Genomic DNA, 13,023 nt, shown 5'->3' on the forward strand with positions numbered 1-13,023 from the left:
GCAGCCACAGAGCACCTGGCGGAATAGAACACTGCTCTCTGCTTGCGAACTCCTGCTGAGGACAGAGTGCAGAAACAGCAGGAGGCGGCTCCGCTTTTGATCTAGCTCAAATATAACGGATTCCTAAATAAAAGTTCATTGGCAGAGGATTGTGCTGTTAAAAATATTTAAAGTTTAAAAAACCATTACGATGATTACCTAACTAAAATTGTCCTCAAAAGCCATGCCGGTCATTTTATAAAAGAACCCATTTCTGGGCTTGTTTCTGCAGCAGGCACTCCTGCCGCATGGGCTCAGCCTGCCCTGCGGCCCCTTCCCCATGAAGTCCAAATATGCAGACATTGCTCAGCCAGTAAAGAACTGTTTATATTCTTCACAATCAGCAAAACCCTTACCCATGAATAAAACTAAAAGGGCTTAGACACCACTCACATGGCCCCTGCGGTGTGCACGTGCTCGGAAAAGGACAGTCTCCTAGAGCTTTTTGCCCTCACAGTGAACAATCAAGGAATAATAACATTGTGAGTTTTTTCATTGTGGACCTAAAACTCAAGTTGATATTATTGACTTTAGATAAAATAATTTTTGGTTGATTCTTCAAACCTGGCTTTTCCTTGGTCGGAATCACAGTTTGATTCTAACTAGAATTGACAATAGTCTGTGGAATGCTGCACTTCCAATTAGAGGGCCTGCATTCAAGTCCTTACTTTGACAAATACCAAAGGAGTAATAATAACCTGCTGTCTACTCACTGGCTTGTTGGGAAGAGGGCAATGATAATAACAATATTAACCGGTAACATGAACTAAAACACTAGGCAGTATGTGCTAGGCACTTTGCTGAGTGTTTCTCATAAACACCTCTTTCACTCTGCCTGACACCTCTATGGGTAAATATTATTGTTATAATTCCCATTTGGCAGATGAGGAAATGATTGAGGCTCAGAGAGTTTTAATAACTGGTTCGAGATCACTCAGCTTGTAAGTAGCAATCAGAACTCACACCCAGAACTGTCTAACTCCTTGGCTCCACTCCTTCCCAGAGTGCTACCACCTCCTGACATAAAGTGCATTCTAAACTCTAAAATGCTATAGAGATTTTAGTAATTTATTTTGTTTTGTAATCTGTAACAATTTCCCCAAAGCATGAGCTCTCTCTCACATGGCCCCCTTCACAGTGATTTTCACTGAGAGCTCATTTGTGAGCAGCACAAACAACATGATAACATTTTGATATCTAAGAATATTCCAATGGGAGATAATCATGGTTTCTGGTTTGTTCCAGATTAATGGCCGAGACTTAAATATTCTCTTTCCTGTCATTTGGCAAGGTGTCTGCCCAGGGCATTCAGTCCACACCTCTGAACCTGGCAGTGAACTGGCGGTGTGAGCCCGCAAGCACCGACCTGCGCATAGATTACAAATACAACACAGATGCAATGACAACCGCCGTGGCCCTCAACAATGTGCAGTTCCTGGTCCCCATAGATGGAGGAGTAACCAAGCTCCAGGCTGTGCTGCCCCCAGCAGTCTGGTAAGTAGCCCCAGCCGCCTTCTACTTCCCAAAGAACTCCTTCTGGGCAACTGATTACAGACTCCTTAGCATTAGTGTTTCTTTGCCGGAGATCACAGCAGACCTGTGTGTCAGGGTTCAGGGGAGGAAACAGAAGCCAGTGGCACTATTTTAAGCAGACAGGGGTTTAGCACAGGGATTTAGATGCTTACACATATGTGGTGGAAGTGCTAGAAAAACAAGTTTCAGGGGAGATCTCCAGGAATGTGTCCCAGAAGATGGTAGAGATGATGGCCAGAGGAGCTGCTTACCTCTGCCACAACCAAGAAGAAAAATTAGAAGGCTGCCAGTGGAGCCACTGAATTCAAGAACCCCTCACTGTCACTCTGACTCAAGGAGAGAGCTCCCACTGGCTCTGTCTTTACTGCTTTTCAACACCCACAAAACTGGAGACTAGACTGGCGATCTGTGCTTAGAAGATCCCCCACCTCTCAGGTTGCTGGCGGCAGAAAACGGCCCCAAAAGCAGCAGAATGGCCTCTCCCTCCCTCCTGACCTCCAGATCTAAGCAGTGCATATAACTGAGGAAGTCTAACCTGCATCTAGGGCCCTAACTACAGGGGAGTCAGAGAGATACAGGTTTCGTTTTGTAGCCTCCGGACTACAGAATGGCACACTGGAAAAGGTACAGGGACAGAAACTGAATAGACTCTGAGTACCAACAGTGGCTGCTAAAAGGGTCTGTCTTAGAAAAAAAAATGCTCTAGGTTTTCTGTATGATTGTCAAAAGCAAAAAATAGAACATTAAGAAAATGAATGTCAGCCGTATGATAGCTCCAATCTAAATGACCTGATCTAACTGATTAACCCTTCCTATCTACTTTTTCAGTAGATGTGTTTTAAAAAGCCAACTGCTTTTGTGTTCTCAATATTTACCTATCTGACAGTGCTGTGGTTGGTTAAAATAAGAAAGAAGGAAAGAGTTTATGTGTGGATTGATGGATGCATAGATGGATAGATAATGCTTACATTGTAGCTAGAATTTCCAAGATTTTAAAAAAATTAACACTATCTGAAAAGTATGGCATCCATTAAACAAAAAACCTTACTTATGCAAAAATCTTTAACCTGTTTTATTTTTAGGAATGCTGAACAACAAAGAATATTGTGGAAAATTCCTGATATTTCCCAGAAGTCAGAAAATGGAGGTAGTGTAATCACAGGTTTATTTTATTCAATATCTAAGGCTGAAATAACTTGTAAGGATCAGGCAACTATTAACCAAAATATACTTTAGCACTAAAAGCAAGCAAAATATTTTACTTCATTTTGGTATATATGTATTTCAACCAATAAAAGGGCGTAATTCTTTAATGAATCTTCTGTTTCCATTTTTCTGCCCAAGACCCCAGATCAAACAGACCATATTTTCAGCAAAGAAAAGCTTTTAATGATACATGTTTCCACTCTGTATCAGATTTTACATTCCCAGATAGTTTAGATATGTTTTACTTTCCTCTGATATCAATCATAGGCTGGAACATTTATTGCCTTCCAAGTAGCATGCTCCTGAATTTTGAAGTACTATTTGGCTGAATTACACTTGAATCTTCATGCATATAAAGAGAATCACTCATAGTATTTAATGATGAATCTTATCCATAACCATTAGTCACTGAAAATATACTATTCTCTAATATTAGACTTTGTAGATTAAATTTTCAATACAATTTCCAAAATTATATCCAGAATGGTGTTGACTATCATCTTGCAATATGCAATACCCTTTCTATAGGTGTGGGTTCTTTATTGGCAAGATTTCAGTTATCTGAAGGCCCAAGTAAACCTTCCCCGCTGGTTGTGCAGTTTACAAGTGAAGGAAGCACCCTTTCTGGCTGTGACATTGAACTTGTTGGAGCAGGCTATCGATTTTCACTCATCAAAAAAAGGTTTGCTGCAGGTAAGTGCTTATCTTGTGAGTTTTATTTGCAAAAATAATGTTGCCTTAGCTATTCTTCCTTGAGAAGGAATAGGTTATTATTTCCTCATCTTTTTCCAACTCCTCTTCCCCACTTTCATCCCCCATTTCCCATCCCAATTAGAAAGCGAATCAATTGTTAAGTGAAGAAACCCTAGTACAGTGGACTGGAAATTAGGAATTAGGAAGGCCCTGGCTACTTATCATGGCTCTGGCTCTGTTTCTTATGTGGGGCTGACCAGTAATTCCCATTATATAGAGGGGTACACTGAGGTTAATGAAATAAATCCTATTTTTGTTATATTGACAAGCAAGATAAATGTTATTTGCCTTTGAACTTATGTCTAACCTGAGAACTTTTTTTCTCCACTAGAAAGAACTTCATAGATTTTAGATTTGTCAGGATCAGCTGAGATTTAAGAAGACATATCTTCCTCTTTAATAAGAACCTCAAAGAATCTAGCTCAAAGATCAGATATTGTTGTTCGTGAGCCAATGTGACCATGAGACGGGGTTTTGGCACATGAGAGTGTTTGTTGGCAGGGGATTCTCCAGTACTAGGATGATTGTACTTGTCAATGATTTATTGGGCTAAGTCCTTGTTTTTATGTCTGCTCTACTGATGTAATTACTAATTATACCCCTTTCATTCTCAGAAGTGACCCAGGTGGGAAATTAATTATATGGCCACTCTTCATATAAGTTGGACTCTCACATCCAGGAAGAAATTTCCCAACCTATTCTAGGAAAAACCCAAACTTCTGCAAAAATGTTTATATGTGGAAATGTGAAAAGGCAATTAGCTGGTCTGGAAAATTGAAAACTGAAAAAATGTAATGTGTCTTGTATTAGTATTACACCCCTCAAGTATGTAGTATTTGGCTCCTAAGAGTAAGGTAGGAAGAATAGAAATGTTAGCCATGTAATAATCATATTATTGAACTAGTAGGTAACCTATTGATATGTTCTTTTGTTTTGCAGGAAAATACTTGGCAGATAACTAATAAAATCTTATGCAAGCATTTGGAGGATTCATATAATGGAGAACTGTTGTATGAGAAACAAGTTCCGGTTTTGGTTTGATGAAAACAAATCAAAATCCGCACTTGGGATAAATCTGCTGAAAATGTCCATGACTTTTTAGCAATGATTTTCCTCACACAATACCATGATGACCAGTCCTACAGTATTTACTTCTAGGTGTAATATTGTTATGGTTTTAAAATGTAATTATTGTATTTGTAAATTGTACTCATTCCAGTAAGGTCATTAGGCACTTGAGTTTTAGCATTTTACCATTCCTGAAATGGATGTAATTTAAACTGTGGTATGTAAATTTAATAGTAGTACTGTTGAATGGCACAGTGCTTACAGAGGTAGATTGAATTTTGTCAATATATAAAATTTAAATATAATGTTGATAGCTATCATAAAGGGGGTGCCACATACAGAGAAAATTAAATGGAACCAGGAAAAAACTTCTTTTCTTCAGTCCTTAGTATGTTTTATTCTAGTGCTAAATAAAAATTCTATCTTCAAATGTTTAGTGGGTTAAATTCAGAAACTATTTCAGAAATAATTCTAAGGTTACAACATGTTCAAAGAAAGGCATTAATTATCACTTTTTAAAAAGCTTTTTTTTCAAACTGCAAATTTCATAAAAATGCAAACTGTGTAAACAGGACCTCTTATTTTTATAACTTGTGTAAAAAGGGAAAGCAATTCATATTTAAAGTTTAAGTATATGAAATTATAATCCAGAGTAAAGAAGATGTTGACATCTTAACTACTTCCCTCTATCTCTACAGTTTAGCAGATGTAGAGATTGTTGACTAATCGGTCAGACTAAAACCAGAATTGTGATTTTAAAATATCAAGACTTTCCATAGTTGATCTAGTTAACAACTTTTGCACAACTACTCTAACCAGAGAGCTTCTCCCCTTTAGCATGGAGAATGGTTCCCATATCTAGCCCTTTACCCGCAGAAATCAAATATTGAGACTAAAAATCTCAGAAAAAATATTTTGTCCCCTGTTTAAATCCAGAAGGAGAATCTTAATCAAAATTATAACATTTGGGAAGGAGAAAAAGCTTTACAAATGAAATTCTATCTACATAATTGTGCAATAAATTCATTTTAGATAAGAGTCATTGTATGAAATTATGAATCTTTGCCATTCTTGGGGAATCAAAAAGAGTTATCAGAAGTGTGCTATGATTTCATTGTTGCAAGGTGTAATAAAAACTTTAATTACTCAGTTTGGCCTCACAATATGGAAATTCAGAACAGAGAAGCACTTCTTCAGGGATCCCAGTTTTAAAACCTTCTTCCTTTACAATCTGAAAATATGAATCTTCCTTCAAGTCATAGAACTTATTTTAAATATAAGCAATTTCTATGCTAGGTTATACTGTTAAATAACTGTAATTATAAGTTGTTCTGTTTGTCATTAGTTGCTAAATTTTACTTTGCATTTGCTCATATTTGACTAAGAATGTTTAAACCCTTTAAATTTTAGAATCACATTAAAATCTGTAGGTCTTACTCTTAAAATGAGAATATGACTGGCAGCTGTTTATAGTGGAACTTTTAAAATTAATATTTGCACTTCTTAATGAGGGCTTGCCACCCAGAAAATGTTCCAGATGATCTGTTTTAGATTAGAAGAATACTCTCAGTTGGCTCCTCCAGTCTTGTGTTGAAGTTTTTTTAAACAAACAATAAATATACTCATTTTGAGTAAAGATAATCAATTTGATTTTGAAAGCAAAATAGGAAGTACAAACTTTTAAATCCCAGGAAACATGTGAAATTTCAAATACTAAAACCAATGGAAAGTAAGCAGCAGAAAATTGAGAATTATCCCGTATATAAACATAAAAATGTGTAATCAATTCATGGAAAAAAAAAAAAACCATTGAAAATTAACACAAAGCATAGTAAAATGTGTAAATATTACTGCTCTCATGTCTGTTCTTTATCTTTTATTTTATTTTATATAGTTCTAGAGTGAATTAGTAATAAAACAAAAGGGTTTTTGTCAAACAATAATGTTGTTGATGTTGAAAAAATTATAATTTAAAACATAGATTACTATCATTCCTAACATTATTCACGTTTCCAGGAACTAAAATTTGAAACTATGAAAATATCCTACGATCCTTTAATTGGTTTTTGTGAAACAGAATGAAAGTCAGTGATTTTAGAATTATTAAGCCTTGAATAACCAGAACCTCAATAGAGGATATATCCCTTCTCCTTTCAGAAAATAAGTCTAATAATAACATGATAAACTCATGTCAGGGAGATTTTGGTATTTTTATTTTACTCATAGTTTTCAATCTCCTGTTAGTAATGTACAATAAGAATTTGTGTTAGAAAAAATGATCCTAGACAATTCAAGGGTCTCAGTTATAAAAGAAACATCAGGTTTATCATCAAGTCCTAAAACAGAACAAAATGGGTTAATATTATTAAGATTTTCAATACTATGGACTAAAATAAAAAGGGTTCTTGTTAACCAAAACACCACGTCCTGAACATTATGATTTAAAAAATTTCTCCTCTAACAAGATAGAAGGTATGAATGATACTGCTTTATTTTGGCAAAATGGAAAATATGTTTTTCTTTTCAAATAAATTCCATATTTTCATGATATTTTTAAAATAAATTCTTATCACGAATTAGTCTGATTTTATCATAACTGGAATTTATCATTCCTAAGAATTAAATGTTTCATTATTTTTAAAGTTCTATTCTTCTCTACACCTACAGCCAACATTTAAATTCACTGCATGGTATTTGGGAATCTATTTCACCTGTGAAGGAAGAACATCCATATTCCATTTGTTTCAAGCAGGCTATAGAAAGCAGCCCAGAAAGTCAAACTACAAATGTTTTATGTGTGTTTACTCCATCTTCACCTACAAAGTGTTTGAGTCAGTAATTATACATATTTTCTTTTCTTCTTTTCAAAGAAGCCAAGTAACTACATTAGCATTGACACTGACTTTTGCTGTGTGACCTTAGACAAATCGCTGCCCTTTTCAGTCTCTCGTTTTAGAATGAGGGATTGGGATTGCCCATAGTTTTCAAGTTTTTCTTAATAGTGGGACTTTTTTCTACTAAAATTGCACCTGGAATCCTGTTAGACAAAACAGCTCAAAACAGTGAAGGAGTTCCTTCAGCAGTTTAAATCTGGGTCCCCTCCCAAGCCCCCAGAGCACTGTTTCAACACCATAATAACACCTCAGAATAAACTTTCTTCTACCTTTGACATTTCATGATTCTACTTGACTCAGATACATCCATCTTTGGGGACTTTGCAAGGACACTTGTACAATAACAGTAACTAACTGATACACAATAAAAATTGATATTTACTTGAGTGCTTACCATGTACCAGTCACTATAGATATCAGCTGATCTAACCCTTATATTAACCCCAAAAATTGTAGTTAGTCTTTTTAATTCCTATTTTTACAGATGGTGACATTGAGGCCTAGACAGATTAATTAATTTGCCCAAAGTGACGCAGTAGCTGGAAGCAACCCAGTTTTCTTGACTGCAAAGGGAACCCCTGTCCTGTTTTAGCTTGTTTGTTCTGGGACATAAGTTCTTTTGTTTTATTTTACTATAAATATTCTACTTGAATGCCAAGGTAAAGGTGCTATGAAAAAATTAGTATGAAAATCAGGATAACCCAGTAGCAAAAATATTGGGAAAAATATGTTTCTCAAAGTATGATATGTGGACCACTTGTATTATCATTTATTTAAAAAGGGCAATGATTTTGACTTAATCACAACTGTAGCCCCAGAACCTAGAAGATAGTAGGCATCAATAAATTTACATTGAATAAATAAATCTCTAGAAAATGGAGAAATATGTATTTTGACAAGCTCCCAAAATTTGAGAATCACTGCCCTAGTAGATCTCCCAGGTCCTTCTTAGCTCTGACATTATATCAGATTTTAAACATTAAAATATACATCAAATACCATTTTTCTAGTGAATTTATTTTTTTCAGTCAGCCCATTTAAGTTCCTCCAATCTTAAAAAAGAGAAACATAAAAAGAGATTTTTTTTCTAGGAAAATCCCTTTCTTTTCCTTAGAGCTCCTGTTACACTATCTGACTCAAAGTGACCTGAAATGCATCTTCTCATTTTCATGTTTCTGTTCTTTTTTCCTCAATGTCTTGGAAGATTAAAAGAGACAGTAGAGAGGTTGCAAGCTGTGGTTCATTCCAAACACAAAGTCCTAGTCAATGTCTCCCTCCTTGTAAGGGAAACTCAGAAGCCTAACTCGTAAGTTGACACATTTATCTTGTAGACCTGTGAACTGGATGCTTTATAAGTATAGACTAATGTCATTCCAAAAGAGTTGCAACAATCTTTTTTTTTTCCTTTTTTATTTTCAAAATAATCGTAGGCTATCAATGAAAGTGAATGATACCGTAAAATGTGCAGATATCGACTAAGGAGACAAGTTTGTGGGTTTGTTTTTTATTAAGCTTTCTTATTCCCCCAAAGATTATGCATTTGACAAAATCCCATTTAGACTAAATGTACTCATTTTGTACATGGTTTTATATTATCAATTTTTTTAAAGTGGAAGCATAATTTTATGATATCAAAATAAGGGTGATGTCTAGATATTGCTTTAAAAGTTACTATTACAAGTAAATATGTTTTCTTGAAATGAGTCAAATTGTTGATGAACACATCAATTTGTGTTATATTGAATAAAGAGGCTGTTCTGATGACCCACCCCACCCCTTTTGACTGTGTGCACTTCTCTCTTGAAGTTTTATTGTATTTTCCTGCTTTTTTTTTTTTTTTTTTTTTTTTTTGTCATTTGGCAAATAACAGTTAAATGGCATTCACTCACTCATGAACTGGATAGCATTACAGTAATTTGGGTGCATAAAATGTATAGAGGAAAAGTGAGTGGGGCATACCATGTCTAAGTCTCCAAATATTAAAAGCAACCAAAAACCCACTAGCTTCTCTCTTTTGTTATTGCTTTTATGTTCTGTCTTCTGTAGGCTAGAGCTGCATTTTCAATATCTAATTGAAATCTAAACATCCTTCTTGAAGGAATGGCAAAATTTAGTATCTATTGAATTGACCATGGTCGGACCTCTTGATTGTCCTTTACATTTAATACTTGATTTATAGCCTAAATGAGTATTCCTATGAAAGAAAAGCACCTCCTTGTTGACATTCACCATGGATATAATAACTTATTCTCTAGGTTTAACTTCCAAGGTTATTTTTCCTTTCTGATTGCCTCTTTCTAACCTTAGGGTAACATTGTCTGTTCTAAATACATTTCCTGTTTAAACTTAAAAAAAGATATTTCAGTGAAAAGAAAATATATTTTTATGTCTAAAAGAAAGTAAGTCAAAGACACTTCTGTTACATCCACCAACATTACAGTATTTTCCAAACCATGTTCGGTTATACTGGTTCTGACAAATGTTCACTGTGGTCTGAGAATAAGTGATTCTATATCATAGTCCCCATGTCTTGGACATTGATAATAAATATTAGTGCATGAAACTTAAGAAAGTTATTGGATCAAGAATACACTTATTTTCCTACACACACTATGAAGAAATATAGAAAAGTTTTAACACCAGTTTACATGGTTTTCAACCACTAAAAATAGTATAACCGGCAATGTTTTGAATAGATGTTCTGGTTTTTTGTTTCAACTTGAAAGGATGTTCCTGCCATTTCACACAAACTTAAATTTCATTAGTATATCATAGTAAATTTAACTTTATCACCTAAAATATTTGAAACAAAACAATGAACTTGTTTTCATATCTTAAGTGTTATTTTCAAGTTCTGTACCTATGACCACATCAGACCACAATCTGTTGTAGATGGCCCAAATTCTTTACGCAGTGGAATCAACACTTGCGAACAACCTTTGGTAATATTTTATTAAACAGCTTTAAGAAATTAAATCATGATAGATTAATGCTGAGTGTATTTTTATATAATCTTGTTAGAAATTATATGAAAAACGTTTTAAACTAAGAGGAATGCACTGTTTAGCATAGATTTTGCAGGACTCTACCCTCTATTAATGAGCATTTCACAAAATTTTTGCTTTATTTTTCAAGTCAATTGTTTCAGCACAAAACAATCAACAAAGTTCCTTTAAAAAATTCCTGAGTAAACTGTTTTCAGACAGAAAAGAGTCAAGCTGAATAACTACATTTCTCTAAATATAGTTGAATTTTTAATTTACTCAGAGTTTGTGAATCAGCTTGGTAGATCACAAGGTATTTTTCATTTTTACATATTTTATTGAATGAATATATTATGCAAATGTTAATTCCATATCACATGTTTAGTTCTATATTATTTCATTAACATTTTCATTTCTCTCTTTTTGGGGGGACAAAACAAATGTTTAGTGTTATTCACACATTATTACCTCAAACTATTTTAGATAATGCACCAAATGGCTATCATTTGGGATCAATGCTCCAAAGTCCGAAGCCAGATTTTTTTTCTTTTCCTGTGAGATGCCAGAATGATGACTCTCATAGCCCTATTGATTTTGCAGGTTAGTATTTAGTCTTGCTTTATTAAATGGATACACATGAAAGGAGAGAGAGTAGCTCCTGTCTGATCGCTCTCTCTCAGTATAAAGGAGTTGAAAAATTGCTGCTGGATAATTTTTCTTGAAAAAGTCAAGTGTTGGTATGAGATATATTAATCATATCTATGAGCAGGTGTTCACTACAGGGCAAGCAGTAATTTCTAGAACTGGCTTTTTAAACTGAATATTATTGGATTTCAATATCAAAATAATTTTTAAATGTTTTCACTTTGTATAGGAAAAGATCTGTATGAATGAAATGACCAAATTTTAACTTTCATGCCTACACAGTGGCAGTGTAAGGCTTTTTTTTTTTTTTTTTTTTTAACAATAAGAGAAACTAAGAAAAGAATCTCAGAGGAATTTTGCTGTGATTGTAAGTGTAACAAAATTCAGTCAATTGTCTGTCTTAAGGAAAATGCTGTTAGAATATACCATACTTTGAGTTGGTGGTAGCCTTTAGTGTTTGTTCTTCATGATCTTTGAAGTAAACATTAACTGAATTTATGATCTTGTTATAGGGTATATAATTTCACAAAATTCCTTGGTATAAAATATTTATAAAAAGAATTGTGGGTTAAAATACTCAAGTACACCTTTTAAATTTAGTTAAAATGTTGATGCCTGGCTCTTTTTCCTCCTTGTATAATTCAGCAGAGAATACTTGATTCTCTGAGCTGTTACCGCTCTATCTGTGATGGAAGCTTCACTGCTTCTGTGCTGTGCTCAAGACAAAACCAGCAAATAAAGCAACTACATGGTCCTTCACAGAACTGCAGCAAAGCTCTCTGTTGAGCATTGGTGACATGAAGGTGTAGTATTGACTTATCAAAGATAACATGATAACATTTCAACATTACTTGCCTTATAAATTAGAAAAGGTATGGAGATCATTTTTTTGTAAGTAATGACTTTTTTACAAAAGATATTTCTTCATAATTTTCCCCATTATCCATTTCAGAAAATCCTGAATATGCAATATTTATAATGGCACATTATTGCAACTAGGGTTCCCATTTCAGAACAAAGTTTAATTATATGTGAGAACAAGATGAAATATCTGAGTAAGTGGTTATTTAAATGTGATTTTTTTTTTGGAAAAATAAATGAGAAACATAAAAATAAATTCAGTTGTGAACCTCTTTTATTATACTAGCCTCTTACAATTTTTCCTACATTTCTGGAATACTTGATAGCAGGTTTAAGGTGGGCAAGGTGGGAAAAAGGTCTGACACAGTGCAAGGGCTTTGTAGTGGAACAAACCCCAGGTCTACAATTTAATGATAAACTCGATCATATTACTCACTGATTCTTCATTTCCTTACCTTAAAAAAAAAAAAAAAAAAAAGGAGTTACTAATGTCCCCTTATCATACAGTCATTGAATCAATTAAATGAGATAATATTTACCATTCCTCTAACCCTTCTTACCTAGAGTGTAGTAGATCTTCAATAAACACTCCTTTCCTGTTCTTACCTTTCTGTGAACAGAGACTGAAATGAGCCACAAAACTTTACTGTTCTTTCTCAAAAGCTAGCATAACCCTTGGGGGCTCTATTGCTATCTCAATGTATTACTATTGTCAACTAATACTAACTGCACTGAACACCCATCAAGGGGTATGTGCCAGGCTAAGTGCTTGGAAGCACTGCCTTATTTGTACCTGCAATGATTGCCCACTACGGGAGGATCCCTTCAGAGTTTGATTTTGTTAACTCTCGGTTGGGGAAGGGGTCAGGGGTTAGGAATGGGATAGTTATTAAGGGGAAAGAGTCTATTAGTTATGTCAGGTAGGTCCTCAACCCCAAACCACCTTCATTTCAAAGCGTTTTAAACTTGAAGGGGCTGGAAGAATGGAGTGGAGGAGTCCCGTTAGCGAAGCACAGGAGCGGCGCCCTGCGTTCCGGGGG

The 13,023-nt window shown here is 34.7% G+C and overlaps 1 protein-coding gene across 1 annotated transcript in view; it reads left to right on the forward strand.

The window, feature by feature from the left end:
* Positions 1-5,044, forward strand: part of SGIP1 (SH3GL interacting endocytic adaptor 1) — a 119,184-nt gene extending 114,140 nt beyond the window's left edge. The window contains exons 22-25 of the mRNA XM_090268276.1: positions 1,331-1,533; positions 2,655-2,719; positions 3,307-3,471; positions 4,471-5,044. Coding sequence (XP_090124402.1) covers positions 1,331-1,533; positions 2,655-2,719; positions 3,307-3,471; positions 4,471-4,493 — 456 coding nt within the window. The 3' untranslated portion in view covers positions 4,494-5,044. The remainder of the gene's footprint in view (positions 1-1,330; positions 1,534-2,654; positions 2,720-3,306; positions 3,472-4,470) is intronic.
* Positions 5,045-13,023: the final 7,979 nt, after the last annotated feature.

The sequence above is a fragment of the Furipterus horrens genome, unplaced genomic scaffold, assembly GCF_987537825.1.
Source record: "Furipterus horrens unplaced genomic scaffold, mFurHor1.1.pri manual_scaffold_3, whole genome shotgun sequence".
Classification (NCBI taxonomy): domain Eukaryota; kingdom Metazoa; phylum Chordata; class Mammalia; order Chiroptera; family Furipteridae; genus Furipterus; species Furipterus horrens.